General features: G+C 50.6%; 1 protein-coding gene across 3 annotated transcripts; it reads right to left on the reverse strand.

The window, feature by feature from the left end:
• Nucleotides 1-868: 868 nt before the first annotated feature.
• hnrnpcb (heterogeneous nuclear ribonucleoprotein C b) lies at nt 869-17881 on the reverse strand. Of its 3 annotated transcripts, XM_088916125.1 has the most exons (10): nt 17731-17868; nt 14145-14178; nt 9184-9359; nt 6299-6564; nt 5569-5641; nt 5094-5141; nt 4757-4911; nt 4101-4214; nt 3691-3839; nt 869-2855 (listed from the first exon to the last, which is right to left on the reverse strand). In XM_088916125.1, the coding sequence occupies exons 3-10, from the start codon at nt 9186-9188 to the stop codon at nt 2742-2744; spliced, it is 924 nt and encodes a 307-aa protein (XP_088772251.1). In that variant the 5' UTR covers nt 9189-9359; nt 14145-14178; nt 17731-17868; the 3' UTR covers nt 869-2741. The 3 variants fall into 3 exon arrangements, with proteins under 3 accessions (XP_088772251.1, XP_088772252.1, XP_088772253.1); XM_088916126.1 differs by lacking the exon at nt 14145-14178 and having other exon boundaries at nt 17731-17881; XM_088916127.1 differs by lacking the exons at nt 14145-14178; nt 17731-17868 and having other exon boundaries at nt 6428-6564; nt 9184-9315.
• Between the last annotated feature and the right edge of the window lie 1011 nt (nt 17882-18892).

Below are 18892 nucleotides of genomic sequence, written 5' to 3' on the forward strand. Positions count from 1 at the left end.
GAGGACTGGATCACATCATCCAGATGCTGTGCACTGGTGGTGGTAAGGAATGTCAACAGAGCAATGTTCCCTCTAATTTTTAATGGCCTGTGTGTGCAAAAATTTCGAGTTGTGCAAATTATTTCACCAGTGGCAAAAACTTGTGTGCACTCAATTGAGTGAATGTAAAATTGTAAACCTGAAATTATTTTTTGTCAATATTGTCATTCTCATAGAAGCAGAGAGAGCTAAAAGACTGGTCATGGAGACTGAGTGAGCCGAGAGGTGCGAGACGACGAGAGCAAAGATACCGCTGATCGAATAGCAATAATAATAATGCACACAGCCAAGCTGGGCCTCTCGCAGCCAGTCTCATGCGGTCAATCTAGCATTTTTCAAATGACGACCGTGTTGGTTTCATTATGATTTTTTTTAAATTTAATTCTTTTTGCGCAGTTCAATTTCCTATGTGCACTGATTTCATCACCTGTGTGCACGTTCCCTTGGAGGGAACATTGCCACAGAGCAGTTACCCTCACACGCACACTCGTCCACAGAGCACATTGTCACACGCACACACTCGTCCACAGAGCACAATGTCACACGCACACTCGTCCACAGAGCACATTGTCGCACGCACACTCGTCCACAGAGCACATTGTCGCACGCGCACACTCGTCCACAGAGCACATTGTCGCACGCACACAACACACACCCAGCCACGAACACGGACACTGTGGACAAAATTTATCGTCAAACTAAGGTACAGTGGATAAGGGTATCTGCTAAGCAAATAAGGATACTTGCTGTTGCCTTCACATATGTAAGACAGTGATTTAGTGACCCGCAGGCCTCTGCATTGCAGAAAAAAGACCCTGGTCAGAAATTCTTTTGTAAATTTTATTGAAATTTTTAATACAGTTAGACCTGTGAATCGAAAACAAAATGAAAATGACAGTATTGTATAATTACACACAACGCAGGACAGTTTAGAAAGTTCAGCCAAATTCTGTATACAAGATCTCATACAAAATAAACAGACTCGGAAGAAAACAAAACAACAACAAAGCCTTGTTTTTAGCGAGGGCCTCCCTGTCTCAACCACTCATCCCCCCTCCCCCCCTTCCCTCTCTTCCGAAAGAACAGAAATCAAAAATAATCCCAAGTCCAAAGAGTATCCTCTTTCACAAGATCTCATGCCTGTGCCCAATCGCATTCGCTTGGTTCACAAGAGTCCTGCACGTAGCTTCTTTAAAGCAATTAGTTCTCAAATTAAAAAAAAAATAAACCTTGTTATTTTTATTTAAATCCAGGGACACATGATTCATGCAGTTCAGGAGAGAACTTAACCCCTAGCCGTCCTCAATCGAAATAAGAAATGATCAACAAAATAAAAATATCTCTATAAAAAAAGTGATTTTGCCGCAGTGGGGAGTACAGGAGCAAGGACTGTACAGCCTTCATGTCTGGAGAAGTAAACAGCCACTGCCTGCCAGATGCCAGGGCCACACAGTCACAGCACCACCCGCTGGCCACACAGAGGCACTGCAGCCCCATTCCTTCTTTTGAGTCGATGCCGAGTAACGTTCATGGCTTAAAAACACACCCCTCTTACGCCTCACCTCCCATTTAACGCATTTATGATACAATCAAAAAAGCCACCACCTGAATAAAAATATGTGCGCGCGCGCGCGTGTGTGTGCGTGTGCGTGTGCGTGTGCGGAGGGAACAGAGTGCAGATGCTGAAGACTGAGAGCAGGAGCCGTCAGGAGGGAGAGATATCACGAGCAAAGGCCAGGCCTGGCTTTCAATCCCTGGGGGGACTCAAGACGAGCAGCGGGGCGCAGGATGGAGACGGGGAGGATGCAGGGGCCGACAGAGGGAGCCCGCGTGTCCGCCGAGGGCAGCAATTCTTGTACAGGAGAGGGGGCAGCAGATCTGTCCGGGACTGTTGGGAGGAGAGGGGGCAGCAGATCTGTCCGGGACTGTGAGATCTGAGTGTAGTGTCTGTGTGTAGAGCTGGAACAGGAGACCTCTGCTCTTCCACTCTGTGCCACCACCAACCTTTCTGCCAGCCGATTCTTAACAAATGGAGCCTCAGCAGTAGAGAACATCAAGTCAATTAGCCAACTGAAGACCAATTAAACAATAGAGGACCAATGTGGTTAAGTACAGGTAAGACTGAAGTCCTGCAATAGTATGGAAGAGAATGGGGAGCTCTTCAGTACAGGATCTTTGGGTCACGCTGAGCAGACAACCCAAACCCTGGTTACTGTTAGTCCCCACGATCCTAAATTGACTACTTGACTCCAGGGATTTTTCCAGCCCTGATTCCAAAGGATTACGGCATCAGCTTAGTTTAGTCAGTGACCTGCAAACTGTCGATTTATCTAACATGTCAGACCTTTTTCTCAAAAGAAAAAAAATCCTACTGGAACAATAAAAAACATAACCAAGCAAATCTCTAGATGAATCTGGGAATAACTCCCCCAGAATCTGGCCAAGATTAAAGCAACCGGACACAGTCCTGCTGCAGGGGCAGGGGCTGAAACAGCCCTTTAATGAAGTGGGATGAATGCATCCAGTTTTCCCAGGTCCTCAGCGGGGCTATGGGTAACAGACAGGGGCAGCGTGGCAGCAGGGTGCAAGAGTGTAGCTCCAAGACCCCTCCACTGTGATCTACACAGCCCCGGAGGACCTAAAAAACCCAGGTGTTTGTGTCTGTGTGGAGCGTGGGACAGGGCGAGAGCTGTGCCAGCCATTTAGGAATCGTCGTCCCCGTTGGCGCTGTCCCCGTCGTCCTCGCCCTCCTCCGCCTCCCGATCCTCCTCCTCGTCGTTGTCGTCGTCATCGTCATCACGGCCCCGACTCTTGATCTGGAAAAGAGGGAGCCAGGGGCCGAGGCAAATGGGAATAGGAGACAGTCAGACATCACTCATCCCCACGACCAGTCCGATACATGCCCAGTGCACTGCCTGACCCAACCCCCCCGCTCATACCAACCTGCTTCTCTTTATCAAGTGCTCCCCCCTCTCTCCTCTCCCTCCCCCTATCCTATCCCTCTGCTCCTCCCCCCCTCCCTTTCCCTCCTCTCCCCCCCTGCTCTCCTCTCCATCCCCTCCGCTCTCCTCCCTCCTCCTATCCCTCCCTCCCCCTGCTCTCCTCTCCATCCCCTCCGCTCTCCTCCCTCCTCCTATCCCTCCCTCCCCCTGCTCTCCTCTCCATCCCCTCCGCTCTCCTCCCTCCTCCTATCCCTCCATCCCCTCCGCTCTCCTCTCCATCCCCTCTGCTCTCCTCTCCCTCACCCCTCCTCCCCTCCGCTCTCCTCTCCCTCACCCCCCCTCCTCCCCCTGCTCTCCTCTCCATCCCCTCCGCTCTCCTCTCCATCCCCTCTGCTCTCCTCTCCCTCACCCCTCCTCCCCTCCGCTCTCCTCTCCCTCACCCCCCCTCCTCCCCCTGCTCTCCTCTCCATCCCCTCCTCTCCCTCACCCCCCCGCCCCTCCGCTCTCCTCTCCCTCACCCCCCCTCCTCCCCCTGCTCTCCTCTCCATCCCCTCCTCTCCCTCACCCCCCCTCCTCTCCTCTCCCTCACCCCCCCCCCACCATCCACACCCCCTCCCCGCAAGTCTCCCTCTTCCTCTCCCCTCTTCCCCCTCACCTCCTCCTCCTCCTCCAGCAGCTCTCCCTCTTCCTCTCCCCTCCTCTCGCTCACCTCCTCCTCATCCTCCAGCAGGTCTCCCTCCTCCTCTGAGTCGGGCAGCTCCTGGCTCTCCCTCTCCCTCTTCAGGCACTCCTCCTTCTTGAGGCTGGAGCTGCTGTGCTGGGTGGAGCTCTCGCCCCCGTCTGACTTGGTGCTCTTGCCTGCTGGGTGAAGAGGGGGAGAAGGGGAGAGAGGGGCAGGAGGAAGAGGAAGAGAAAGGGGATCAGTGCCGAGATGAAGACTGATGAGATGCGTGTTGGAGAGGAGAGGTTGAGGAACAGTGTGTGATCAGAGTATCAGAGAAGTCTGGAAGGACAGCGACACTGACATAGGAGAGTAAGGGGGGACGAGAAGGTGGTGGAGGAGTGTGAGAGAAAAGGGGAGATCAGGCGAGAGAGGGAGAGATGGAGAGAGGCGTGTACCTGACTTCTTGCTGTGGTCCCTCTCCATCCTTTCCAGGCTCTCCAGGAGGTAGTCCACCTTGTGCTTGATCTGGGTCAGTTCCTTCTTGATTGTCTGCAGGTCGTCCGCTTTCACTGAGAGAGAGGCAGCAAGTGAGCAAAGGAACAAAAGGTGTAGGGATTGGCTCTCCCCAGTGTTTCTATGCAGGACTGTACAGCGTATAGCAACTGTGTCCTTAGAAAGAGCGGTGTGGTGTGTCGACAGTGAGCAGTGAACGAGCAGTGCAGCGTGCTGGTGCGAGGCCTGTCTCCGAGTGTGTCTTTATAAAGAGCGGTGTGGTGTGTAGACAGTGAACAGTGAACGAGCAGCACAGCGTGCTGGTGCTCTGTGGTGCAAGGCCTGTCTCTGAGTGTGACTTTAGAAAGAGCAGTGTGGCGTGTAGACAGTGAACAGTGAACGAGCAGCACAGCGTGCTGGTGCTCTCTGGTGCGAGGCCTGTGTCCGAGTGTGTCTTTAGAAAGAGCAGTGTGGTGTGTAGACAGAAAACAGTGAACGAGCAGCACAGCGTGCTGGTGCTCTCTGGTGCGAGGCCTGTGTCCGAGTGTGTCTTTAGAAAGAGCAGTGCGGTGTGTAGACGGCGAACAGTGAACGAGCAGCGGAGCGTGGTGGTACTCACTGGTGCGCGAGGAGCTCCTCTGGCTGCTCTTGGAAGAGAAGCTGGTCTTGGTGCGGCGCCCCCCGCTAGTGCTGACCCTCGGCCGCTTGGAGGGAACGACTGCCCGGGACAGAGGGGGAGGCGGGGGAGGCACGCGGGAGGGGTACGAGTACATCCTGTCAAGAGAAAGGGGAGTGCAGGGGGTTAGCACACACAATGTAAGACACCTGACCGCTGCCGTCAGGGGGGCAGGAGGAGAGCAACGACAGACAGTGATGAAGACCTGCTGGGACCACACAGAGCAATAGGAAGGACAGAGAGAGAAAGAGAGAGCCGATACCAACACCTGTGCGCTCACCTGTCGTAATAGTCCCTCTGAAAGTCATAGTCGAGGTCGAAGGAGGAGCTGTAGGCGGACACAGAGAGATACTGTTAATCCTCCCAAACCCACGGCTTGTAACTCAATTTCACAGACAAAAATCTCCACAACCACAAAGATTTGGATAAAAAGGACTCTTACACTTACACTTTATTTTTTAGTCTTAACTGCCTTAACATGTTTTACACAGCCATGTCCAGGAATGCTGCCCACTACTTACATGAAAGCAATGGGTACAGTCCTTCAGTACGGCCTTAATGCACAGATTTTATTAGATTTTTTTCTCCCAGAGAAAACTCTATGTAGGACCAAGTTTTAAGATTTTTTCCAAAGTAAAGATCTCTCATTCAGTGAAAAGACAACAATGGAACACCCGTGGCCCGGTTTACTGTCCTGCCTCGTGTCCAGTCTCAGCTCCCTGTCCCGTCCCTCCCCTTCCATGCTGGACGCTCACCTGTACATGTCTCCTGCAGAGCGCTTCGCTGCCTTGGATCGATGGGGCTTGGGTTCACCGGCCAGGTTGATATCTACAACACAGAAGGACAAGGAGATCGGGGAGGTCAGGGGAGGCAGTGGGACAGCCCCCAGCTTGCCTCCACAAGGAGGAAATTGGTGGGGGTGAGAGGAGGCAGTGGGACAGCCCCCAGCCGGCCGCCACATGGAGGAGATTGGGGAGGTCAAGGGAGGCAGTGGGACAGCCCCCAGCCTGCCTCCATTAGACACACCCACAGCAGGAATAATGACACTGTCTCATACAAAAGACACAGAGTTCCCCCAGGACCAGGGTTGGGAACCACAGGCTTAAACAGTTACTTCTGGAAGAAGATTGCCAATCAAACTGGCTGAACTCTAAGGCCCCTGTTAATGATCACAGATCATATCATAGAAAAGCAAACCAAGCCACGCCCACTTCCTGTCCACACCATTACCATGCCCTTACTCAACCATACACTCCTCCTCCTGCCCACACCACACTGCTTCACACTGGTGGTGGTGGAGAGGATCCCCATTACCTGTAAAGCGCTTTGAGTGGAGTGTCCAGAAAAGCGCTATATAAGTGTAGACAATTATAATAATTATTAATTATTACTTCCTGTCTACGTCACGCCCCCATCCAACCATGCACGTCCCTTCCTGCCAACACCGCGCCCCTTCCTGTCTATGCCACGCCCCTTGTCTCTTACCCAGCACTTGGCCAACAATCATGCGCCCGTCCTCCCCAGCCACCGCGGAGCGGGCGTTCCTCTCATTGGCGTACTGGACAAAGGCAAAGCCTTTGTGCACGGAGCAGCCCACGATCTTGCCGTACTTGCCGAAGATGGCCTCCACATCTGCCTTGGTGACCAGCAGCGTGTTGAGGTTGCCGATGAAGACCCGCGAGTTGAGGGAGCGTGGGTCTGTCTTGTTCGTCACGTTGCTCGACATCAGGCTTCTGGTGGTGGGTGACAGGCTGTGTGGAGAAAGAGAGACAGAGAACAAGAGAAGGTCACCATACACACACCGGCTGCCGTCTGCAGTACTTTAATCATCATAATTCCTTGCATTTATACAGTACTCTTCACCCTGAAGGAAGGAAAAGCACTTTACATGGAAGAACAGAACCCACTTCATTCAGGGATTAATACAGACACACTGACTGACTGGACACTCCAATACATTAACACTGCACTGAGAGAGGGGGGTTCATACAGACACACTGACTGACTGGACACTCCAGTACATTAACACTGCACTGAGAGAGAGGGGTTCATACAGACACACTGACTGACACTGCACTGAAAAAAAGTGGCAGGTTACCACGTAAACTAAAGCCACAGCACTTTCATTGAGAAATACTTTTCTGCACTGATGGAGAGGAATAGGTCAGACAGCAACACAAAGAGTACACACACTGACAGTAAACCCAAGAGAGAGAACTCAGCAGGAACCTGCAGAAGTAGGATAAGTGCATTAAGAACTCAGAACAGGCGGCAATTCTTTCAAACAAAGGGTAGTGGTCATGGTGAGCAAGCTGCTGGCCCCGTTGTTGAAGCCGATACTGGGGGAAAAAAAGGCTGGATGAGATCCTAAGATCAATTAGCTACTACGTAACAAGTCAGACGGATCAAATGGCCTCCTGGCACATTTATCATTCCTGTACATCAGCCTCTCCCTGGGGGTCGGTGGACACTAGTATGGCCGTGTCTGTATTTATCTCTTTATTCCAGTCTCTCTCTTCCTGTGCTTGTTAAAATCACCCGGAGTTTCTAACAAAATGAAACACTGGCTGGGATGAAGCCAGAGTGAAGGGACAGGCAATTATTGCCTGCCTAAAACTCTCTGATGGCTCTTTGTTGTTCAGCCCCTCCTCTCCTGCAGGGGTAACAGCCCTGACGTGGGCATGGGTGCTGAGATATAATAACCCCGCCACAAGCTACTGACACCTCACTCCGCCAGGACATACCTACGCTATAGAGCGCACTGTGGCGGACAGCTGTCATAAGCATGCCCTTCAGAGAAAGCCCCAAACCCTTAATGCTTAGAAATCACAAAACAGGAGGGTGAACAAGAAATCCAGATAAAAAAGCAAAGAGGCTGCAGTAATATAGAGCGTGGCGACAGGACCATTAATCCAGCGAGCCGCCAGAAACGCTCGAGTTGTATTATTGTCACGTAGCCGCAGAGCTGTATAATTCAGTGCTGTCCTTGCGCTGTAACAGTGCTGTGGGGATTTTAACAAATAGTGGGATCACAGTGACACACCTGCGATCTGGGGGACTACATGGGCAAAAAGGCCTCCTCCTTTGTAGACTTATGGTTTTATCCGATATACCAAGATTACTATAAAATCCAAAGCCCACAGGACTGGGCAGGAACACTAGAATGATAGTGAATTTGGGGGATAAGAGACTCAGGCTGTCTTATTTGAGTAGCATGACTTAGAGGTTCTGCATGACTGAATTAGTCCTTCATTCATTAGTAAGGGGAAAAGGGCCCACAGTCAGAAGCCTCTGGGCCTGTGCTGATCTGGTGGGCGAGGAGATCTGCTTCAAGGGTGCAGCTGGCACCCATGGGCAGGGGGAGGAAGTCGCATACAGTCGTGTAAGTTAACAGGCTGGGGTCAGCCTGTTAGATAGGAAGGTAGCGCTGTCATGGAAGAAACAGGATGGGGGATAATCTGGTGTTGAGACAGTAGAAGACTGTAGTCAAAAGGGTCACAGGCTTTTTAAAAATAACTTGGATGAATGCAGCATCTGTTGTTTTCTGCCCTCACTGAGAGGATCAGATACACTCTGTAAACAGCTGAACAGAGAAGTCATTGAGGCCTATGCGTGTGATGGCCAAACCAGTTTTCAGTAACACAGGGTCCAAGTTTCCAAGTACTCAATTATCCTGAGATTTGAGAATTCCTTCCTGCATTTTAGACAAGACTGAGGAAAAAAAAAAGCATCACAGGCCTGTAGCTTGTTTCAAATGCAGAATCATCAGATTAAAAAAATCTGACGACATTACAAATACTTCCCACTGGGCAGGGTCAAAATTAAACAGAGGTTGCTATAAAACCAGTGGAGTTACAGTAACATGCAAGGATGATGATAATGAACTTGAGAGTTATAAAACGTAGCACTACTTTAAAACTGGTCTTTTAATGACGCAGAGGTGCTACAGTAAAGAGTTCAGGGCTGCTTGGAGAACATTCTTGATTACTATAGGAACATTTTAGGGCTACATCAATTAAACCTGAGTTATACTACAGCAAACATTACAGTAGTTATCCAGAGACATAGCAATATACTGGGGCAACATTAATAAACTGGGATTCAGAAAAGTGTGGTTACACATTAAGACTCCAGAAAAGACAGTAAGGTTCACTAATATTTTGGGGTCTCAGAAAGATATGAAGGCTACAGTAATGCTAGCAATACTTCGTGATCAGATATAATAAAGCTGCAGTAATGACAGTAGGGTAAACAGTTTTAATCTGTTGTGATAAAAACATTGGGGCTATAGTACTGATGGGGCGGGGTCAGATATCACAGTGGGGTCATATACAGTGGAAATATAACAGGTGGTGTTAATTGTGACTCACTTCATGGCTTTGCACTGCTGGGCAGTCCTCTCTCTCTCAGTCTGGAATGGGGCTGTGTGTGTGAGAGGGCGATCAGCGCTATAGGGACACGGCCTGTGTCTCGTTTTCTGCTGGACTACAATTCCCAGCAGCTCCGGCGCCTGCTTCCCAGAATGCAGCGCTCCACAACAACGTCACTGAGGCGACACAGAACACACCTCAGTACCTTTTTTTTTTTTAATTTGAGATTTGGGGAATGGCTGGAGAAAAGCTCTGAAGAAAACTGCCAGATCAGCTTTGCTGTGGGCAGCTACACAGCCCTTGGAGAGCAAACAGTACCTCAAACAGCCCAGTCACAGAAGTGCAGGTCACCGTTTTTCACGATTTTGTTTTACAGAAGAAAATCCATTTTTTTTATCACTTTTGTGGACGACGGAGAACTTTCACAAAAGGAGCTTTATGAATTTCTGTTGCTTCAGCAGCCCTGATGCTGTTCGTCACCACAATGTTAAATTAATTTTATCCATTACAGCCTATGGATGATGGACAAAGGAGTGGTATTAATCAAGTAAGGAAAGCGTGACTGGTAATCTGGCTGAATAAAGTCTGCTCTGCAAGGACAATGAATAGCTGAACAACATCTCTTTCGGAGTTTCCCTCCAGGTTTGGCTCAGAACATTTCCCAACCCCCTTCATTTACAATTTTTCATCTTTTTTTTTTGCCTTCGGGGAAAGAGTGTTCCCTTCCTTTCCACCTAAAAGAAAGGTAGAAAATCAGGTTTATCAGCAGCTGTGATGATGTCTGGGTGAAAAAAAGTCTCAGACACGTGAAAGAAAACATCCTTTCGAGACAAAAAACCTTCCTTCCTTCGGACAGGCGCAGAGCGTGTTCCTAGGCGCAACACCCTGGGATTGGGCTGTCTATGCCCTTCTGTCTCACAGGTCAGATTTTGGGGAAAAATGAAAAATCCAGTTGCTTATTAAAATTCAAGAACAGAATATCGCCCAAGTCCCTGGAGAGGGCAGAGGACTCATCCAAAAAAAAAAAAGAAAAAAGGCAGAACGGAATCCTTCTCATCTAGATGTCAACCAATCTCAATATACACTTTCTCTTAGTGAGCCTGTTCGATCAGCTGATGAAAACTGAGCGCTGTGGAGGAAAGAAATTTGATTCACATAGAAGTGTTCCCACGAATGAGGACTCCAGAGGTCACTGCACTGGCTCAGACTGACCACTGTTGGTGCCCACGATGACCTGAGTACACAGACTCAGCCCGACACTGGACACTATACTGGCTGACTGACCACTGCTGGTGTCCACGATGACCTGAGTACACAGACTCAGCCTGACACTGGACACTGTACTGGCTGACTGACCACTGCTGGTGCAGCGCCCACAGTATCATGTACCTCAAGGTCATTGGAGCGTGCCTGCCATACTTTACTGGCTCCCCAGCACCCAGTTTTCAAAAGCAGCTGCCTTGTTCTAAGGCCAACCTCACTACAGGTTTAACCTGCTTCGCCCAGGCAGTCAGACCTCTCTGTGTAATGTGCTACGCTACCTGCAGGTTTGTAACATTCAGTTAGCAATGGAGTAACTGTATGACTGTTCGTTGCCCTAAAGGTATCCCTTCCATCAGGAGGAGAAAAAAAAAAGGTTTCCTGCAAATCTTTATATCACAGGTGTTTTCTTGATTCCCCATCTTCAAAAAAACAAAACAAAACAGAAGGATGCTCCAAAATATAAAAAAAACTGCAAGAAAATCTGTGAACACAAAGTTGTTAACAGGGAATGAATATTAACACTGCCTATTAGAAAAGGGAGCAGGAGGTGGCAGTTTTATTCATCTGGTCCTCCCCTATGGCATGCACGTGTCTCCCGTTACCCTCCCCAAGGGTCTCCCGTTACCCTCTCTCACCTGTCCTATTATGTGGATTGAAAATGAACAAGTAAAAGGTTATTAAGAAACGGAAAAGAAACAACGTTTCGGCTGTGGAGCCTTCTTCGGGTGTCGAAGAAGGCTCCACAGCCCAAACGTTGTTTTTCTTCTCTTTTCAGAATGGAATAAACTCGTTCCTTTGCAGCCCGCGGATGCCGACGCAGCCACCTACTCGAACTATTATGTGCATTACTGAGGGACTGGGGAAACACCTCCTGTCCTGTTGGCTGTTTACTACAGGGGAAACCTCTCTGCAGCTCCTACTGCTTTGTAAAGCTTGGCGAGTTGGAATGTGCTGGCAGTGATGCTTTCCATCAGGAAAACGTTCCTCCCCATATGTACCTCTCTCAGAACCCTGCTGGGAAAAAGAAGTGGCTCCTATCAGAGCATCAGGCTGCTGCTGCTGGTGGCAGACACGCACGCCCCCTGGGTGGTATATCTGGCACAATAACTCTGCCTCTGATATGTGGGTGCGTGGGGATGAAGCAGAGGGTCACCTAGAGGCAAGTGTACCCTTTTCTTCCAAGTTCAGCTTCAAACCATTTTGGCGTTACAAATGTCTTGCTCACGAATAGCGCTTTAACAATACTACAATTTATTAATATGGGTCTGGGTTTAACCCTAATTTGACAATACTGCAATCCATTGATAAGGGTTTGGGTTTAACCCTAATTTGGCAATACTGCAATTCCTTGCCAATGCCAACCCAGCTCATCCACCTACTTCAGTCTGAAGGTGAGGGTTTGCAAACACTACAGAACTGTTCTTCGCCTCTGCCCTGGTAGGAGATGTCTTGGCTTTCAGTTTTCTTATCACAGTATCTTAGGGGCCCACAGGGGCCCCAGGTGGCAGGCTGGGGAGAGCGAGGGAGCGCGGGTGGGCTCCACACTCGTCCAGCGGTTCCTCCTGCGCGGGCTCCGCGGCACACTGCACGGCCCAGGACGTCTCAAAGGTCTGCCGCTTCGCCCCCGAGCAGCAGGGAACCCTGCCCGAATACTCCCGATCCTGCTCATCGCTGCGGCCGGGGGAGGAAGATCCCGGCGGCGGTCAGGCAGAGCCGGGGACCGCAGAGCCCTAAACCAGCTCTACCACGGGCTCTCCAGCTCCAGCCCACACAGCCGATCTGAAGAGCACGCTGGGAAAGCCTGGTTTCCGACGGGGAGGGCGCACACTACGGACGGGCACTTCTAGCAAGGACCCCCCAGTTTGTCAGGGAGGTGTCTTCATGATCAAGAAGAGTCCCTAGCCCAGAGCTCCCCTTAACCTCAGGTACAGCGCTTCAGCGGTCACCGGTCCCTCCGAGCACTGTCTGTGAAACTAGTAGGAAAGCTCTCCCCCTCTCTTCAAAGACATGGCTGTTACACCGGTCCCACACTACAGCACAACACCCCACTTGCAGCTGACGCTGTGCACAGGGGGTGGTGAAGTGACCCACAGTCAGCCAGGCTTAGACCAGAGCCTCAGGTCCAGGCTGACTGCGGGTCACTTCACCACCCCCTGTCCACAGTGTCAGCTGCAAGTGGGGTGTTGTGCTGTAGTGTTCCTGCTCCAGGCAGCCTTTTTAAATTCCACACACCTCTCACCTCTGTAACTTGAGCATATTTTATATTGCACTGTGGGGTGCTGTAACATGGGGGGGGGCAGGGGAGAGAGCAGCGTGCTGTGACGCGGGGGGGGGGGGGGGGGGGGGCAGGGGAGAGAGCAGCGTGCTGTGATGCGGGGGGGGGCGGGGCAGGGGAGAGAGCAGCATGCTGTGACGCGGGGGGCGGGGCAGGCGAGAGAGCAGCGTGCTGTGACGCGGGGGGCGGGGCAGGCGAGAGAGCAGCGTGCTGTGACGCGGGGGGGGGGCAGGGGAGAGAGCACGGTGCTGTGATGCGGGGGGGGGGGGACAGGGCAGGGGAGAGAGTGGTGTGCCGTGACGCGGGGGGGGGGCAGGGGAGAGAGCAGGGTGCTGTGACGCGGGGGGGGGGGGGGGGTGTAACATGGGGGGGGGCAGGGGAGAGAGCAGCGTGCTGTGACGCGGGGGGGGGGGGGGCAGGGGAGAGAGCAGCGTGCTGTGATGCGGGGGGGGGGGCGGGGCTGGGGAGAGAGCAGCGTGCTGTGACGCGGGGGGCGGGGCAGGCGAGAGAGCAGCGTGCTGTGACGCGGGGGGCGGGGCAGGCGAGAGAGCAGCGTGCTGTGACGCGGGGGGGGGGGGGGGGACGGGGCAGGGGAGAGAGCACGGTGCTGTGATGCGGGGGGGGGGGGGGACAGGGCAGGGGAGAGAGTGGTGTGCCGTGACGCGGGGGGGGGGTGTCAGGGCAGGGGAGAGAGCGGTGTGCTATGATGCGGGGGGGGGGGGGCAGGGGAGAGAGCAGCATGCTGTGACGCGGGAGGGGTGGATGTGGTTCATGAAGACTGCCTGTGGCCAGGAGGGGCACCATGCAGCACTACAGTTCCAGATCCCTGCAGACCTGCCTGGATAACAGGGGCAAGTGCAGCTCCCAAATTTATGAAGTGAGCCAACTTTCCACTTGTTTCTGAATTATTCACAATGCTGCGTATGTGAAGATCGCCATTGCTCAACAACACTCAATTCAGGAGCAGCCAGCGACACCAGGCGTGCTCTAGTAAACCAGGACAGGGAGGGTGGAGGCCCAAGAAGGACCTGAGCCAACTGAAGACAGAACTGTAAAGACATGCAGATCCTACCTATTCTGGGGCAGATCGACTGCCAGCTTAAAAAAAAAAACAGGAGTTGACAAAAAAACAGATAAAAACAGGAAGGCACGGAGAAGTTTAAGTCAGAATTCAGACAAAAAACCTTCAAAGTGCAAAACTGAAAACGTACAAAAACTGATCACAGAACTAAGGTGACGACAGCATCATTTGACTCAAATTGAAACGAGAGCAGAAAAAAATACCAGCAGTTTAATGGGGGGGGGGGGGGGGCGGGGGGAGGAGGAGGAGGAGGAGGAGGAGGAGAAGGGGAGGAAATTCGACAAAAATCTAAAAACTATTCTGACATGAGAAGTGGAGCAAAAAAACATGGAGAAAACTTACGGATCGCCGCTGATCAAAAATGTGGCTGCAAAAACTGAAAAAATAAAAAAAATAAAACAAAAAAGGAGGGGGGGGGAGAAACACAAAAAAGACTGAATTAGAAAAGGATGGCAACAGTGTTTTTAACAATAACAAAACTCTTCCGAGAAACAGGATGAAAAAAAACAGCAGGGAGGGGCAAACAGCGGGTTTGCTGCCCCCTATGGGTGAACATGCACATCTACACCCTCTCTCCTTGAAAGGCTGGGGTGACACCTCGCTACTCGCTTTGGATCCATTTCTCCAAAGACCGGCAAGGCGTCAGAATACTCGACGCTGTGAAAGGGCGAGGGGACACGGAGGGGGGCTGTGGACCAAGGCACCACCCTCAACCTTTTCCAGGAGCTCTGCAGAAGCTGGAGACAAGACCACCGCAGAGCTGCCAGGAGAGAGCTCAGGCCCGACCGCGCCCGGGGGGGGGGGGGGGGTTGCACACGTCCAGGGGAGGGGTATACCGATTCCCCCCCCCCCCCATCATCATCTATGCTGCCTTGTTCAAACAATTGTACTTGCAAAGGGGCGACGTCCACCTTCCTGCTTTGTCTGCTCGAAGTCCGGGAGCTTTAAAGAAACAGAAACAAGCGAAGGGGTATCTGGCTGCCCTGCGAGTGGTCTTATCTCCAAGCCTGAGACACGCGGGCAGGCCGTCGGCTTTGTGTGCCCAGTTTAGCACGAGTGCAAGCACCTGGAAGGGGTTTCAGAAATCCTAAAAAGAGGTTCTGTTAAGAAATGGGATTTTGACCCTTTTGCTTTGCATTAGTCTATTGAACACCCAAAATCTTATTCCCAGCCAGTTCCGTTGAACGAAGTTTAGCCGCCTAACGTTTCAGGGGACTGCAGCCTGCGAACGTGGGGGGAGGGGGGAGAGGAAAGCATTAAACAAGTTGGGGGGGTGGGGACATTTCTGAAACATCCAAAAAACAGACAAGCATAAAGGCAGGCCAAGCACAACCCTTTGTTTCCTGCGATTGCAAAAGGACCTCATCATCATCATCATCTTGCACAAGGAAATTTAAGATTTGGCACAAGAGCACCTTCACACAAGGCACTCATTTTAGGGTGGATTATTCTCGTGGGATATTACAGATCATCCACACCCCCAGAGACCCCTCTACACGTGGCCCCTGCAAAGGCATCAGGAGGCCAGAGGGGGGGCAGTGAGAACAGGAAAGGCTCCTGGATCTTCAGCGGGAACAGAGGGCAGGAGGCCGACCTGGCTCTGACAAACTGGTGCACAGGAGGAAGAGGAACAAAGCCGACTTTCTACCCCCCATCCCCCATCTCAGGTCGGCTTTACAAGTCACGGTGCAGTGTTCAATGATTTAACACCATTAAAACCACGGCACCTAATGCCTACTTATCAACAACCCGAGGTACCTTCTCTTTTAAAGCTTAATTATTCAAGCTGAAGCAAGTAGACAAAACTATCTAGGGTCTACAGCAGAGCCAGCAATCAAGAAGTTTAGCTTTAAAAAGTTAAAACTCAAACCAAGTTTAACCTCAGAATCTTAGCACCCCCCCCACCCAAGACCCTGGTCATGGAGAGCTCCAATCAAGCATCAAACCCAGGTCAAAAACGTTACCCGAGTGCCCAACAACAGGCAGTTCACTAGATGAACTTTACAGAACAGGAACAAAACTTCACCACTTGAGAACAGGAATCCCCTTAATTCAGACAATTCAACAGTTATTGGGGGGGCATGGGTATCTGCAAGCTTCTATTTCAACCTGGCTCTTAACCAGATTGTCATTTTTAGCTTACTGGGACCAGTTTAACTGCTCTAAGGCCTTGAGCAAACTGGAATGCTCCCCTTGAACCCCCCTGGCCCACTGGGGCTCAGAGCACGGTGCAAAGCCAGATCCGGTCCACAACCTCCTGCTGGAAAACAAGACTGCTGCTCTGGAGAATCACAGTGAGAAACCACAGCGAGCTCAATAACAGCCTGTAAACTCGGCTCTTACAAGTAGCATGAACAAAGCCAAAAAAAGCAACCCTATCAAGACTGGAATAATCAAAACTGAGCTTTCAGTTAAGGGACTAAGAGCTCGGACCAGATGAAAACCTGGATTAGACACCAGGACTGGACGTGATGACCCCTGGAATAGCCGTGCGTGAAACTTACGCTATATGGATGCTTCAGAGGCTTAAAATCACCGAGTACGACCCAATACTGAGTGCCTTGCTGACAAAACTTCAAATTCACCTTCATACACTCTTGCATCAACAGAGTAGATTTAAAACCAGACTGTGCATCACGACATGGTTAACCAACACCCTTCTCCGCGCAGGACTCGATCTGTTGACCTCGCAACACACACTAAAAATAAAAAAAAACAAGCCTTCAATCTCTTCGGCCATCATTAAAACGCGCTTCAGATCCCTTCAAAAAACAGGAGGCAATACTGCACACACCCTGAAACTTAATACTTGGAAAGCAGGCAGATACTCGCTTTACTGGCGCCCGTCGGCACTACAGATTTCAAGAGAAAACCAGCCAGATTACAAACACATCGATGCCACCGCCATGAAAAGAAGCGACCCGAGGGATCTCGTTAAATGACGACACCTGGCCCTCGAACGTGTTCAGGCAACGTGATCGCTCCGGGCTTTAATGGTTTAAGGCTGTGGGGAACTATTACAAACAAGATCGCTGTGCGTTTTCGAGGTACGACCTGGAAAAGGTTTATTAAAAAGCACCGGCGAAGCGGCGCGCCTGCTGGGAAGCTTCATGCCCGATTTGCGCAGTGCTACAGTAATCCGCCATTTACTACCTGCTTTCTGATTTACGAGATCAAGGACTACAAAAAGACACCCGAGTCAACCTCACGCCTGAGATAAAAACGCGTCAAAAAAAACCAAAATCCCAAAGTTTGCACGACATAACTTTATTATTGCTCCGTGTATTTAAATATAGATTCCAGACGTTTCTTTTTTAAAAGAAAAAAAACCATTACATGATCGTATCTTTTTTTCAGTCCTGTCCTCGCTGCCGCCAAAAAATAAAGTTTATTTTAAAGTCCTTCTTTAAAAATCGCCACCATAATGCTTCTTGCCGAAAAAAAACACCTCTTTAAAAATGCATCACCACAGTCTTAAAGCAAAGCCCACATTCCGCACAAACGCACCAAAAATTAGAAAAATTAAAAATCTCCAACCCATATTCACCCTGAAACTTTCTTAAATTAAAAATGACGGGAAAAATAAAGCAAAAAGAAAAAGATATTTAACACCAATCCAGCCACGAACCGCTGACCAACACGACCGCCGGCTTTGGGGGAAAAAATAAAAATGAAAGTAAAAAGGTTACAACGCCAGTGGTTATAGGAAAAATCTGTTTTTTTTTCTGTTTAAAGGAGGAGACTTTCTTTAAAAAGAAATCGGAAAAAAACTGCAGCAGACGTGTAAAACACAGCGTAGCTTTCGCGGTTTTTAACAGTCAACAACAAACCACCTCCGTTTCAGCCACCTGAAAAAAAAATAAAAATCCAAAATATTTCACAAAGTTAGCAAAAAAACCCAAAGGCTTTTCCAAATCAAAATACTCACCAGGGGCTTTATTAATTGTTTTGTTTTTAAAAATGTAACAAAAGTCGACGGCTTTCTCGTTTTGTGCTCAATTTCTCTCCCTATAAAGTCTCTGTTCTCTGAGAACCGCCGACGCTCGAGCTCCTCTCGCGAAATGGCGGTCGCTACTCCGAGCTCCCTCCCCCTCCGCCGTGCCTGCTTCCATCCAATTGGTCGGCCTCGGGGCCCGCCCACTCCGTTCCCGTCGTTAATTGCTCCTTGGAGACGTCGATTTCTATTGACGTCACCGCCTCCCGGGAAAGGACCTTGGCTGCCCTTGGTGGTGTCGGACGTCAGTCAAGTGGAGGGGCGGAAATGGGGGCCTCGTCCCGCCTCTGACATCGTTTTCCTGAAACTATTGGTTTCTTTACATGCCAATCATTGTGCGGCCCAATCAATTTGTGCTCCTGCAAAATCCCTTCGAGTAAAAGGTCTTCTCTCCTTACAAATCATCGTTTAGAGTCTGTCTAAAACCAGCGGTTTCGCACTAGGAGGTGAGGTGGAAGAATGGTCCCGAACGATTTGATAAGGGGCAGACTTTTCTTTAAACTTGCCTTTGAACGGCCAGAAACGGTCGTGTAATTTAAATTTCTTTTCTTTCTTTCTAACACGAGTTCTGAATAGCTACTGCAAAATAACCGCAGCGGAGGAATAATTGAATTCCCCGCCGCTGCCGATGCTGGCGATTAACTGAACAGCGACGCCGTTTCGCGTCTTTGAGTCCCCGACCAGAAACAACAACGGAAGATCTGATGCATTACGTGGTAAATCAGGAGAAATATGTTGGCGTTGACATGATATGTTGGCATAATTTTTCATTTAACTTCAAGGGGTTCGCTTATGAGATGTAACAAAAAGCCATCGGTGTAGCGCCGCCTGCCGGAGCCGGGGTGCACTCCGGGTCAGGGCCAGCAGGCCGCAGGGGACGGCCCGGTGGCGTCTTACTGTCGGCCATGTCTGTCAGAGCCGCCTTCGCCACAGACGTAACGTAAATAACAGCAACGCTCCCGCAACGTTACAGTTGGACAGAGAAGAAAGCAGTGAAAACACCCACCCACCCCACCCGCCTCGCACTGCGAGTGGAGGTGATGGCGGTGTTTATCGGGTTTGGTCGGACGTTAATGCCGACCGCTTCAGTTCCGAG

The sequence above is a fragment of the Atractosteus spatula genome, chromosome 5, assembly GCF_055471065.1.
Source record: "Atractosteus spatula isolate fAtrSpa1 chromosome 5, fAtrSpa1.hap1, whole genome shotgun sequence".
Taxonomy (NCBI): domain Eukaryota; kingdom Metazoa; phylum Chordata; class Actinopteri; order Semionotiformes; family Lepisosteidae; genus Atractosteus; species Atractosteus spatula.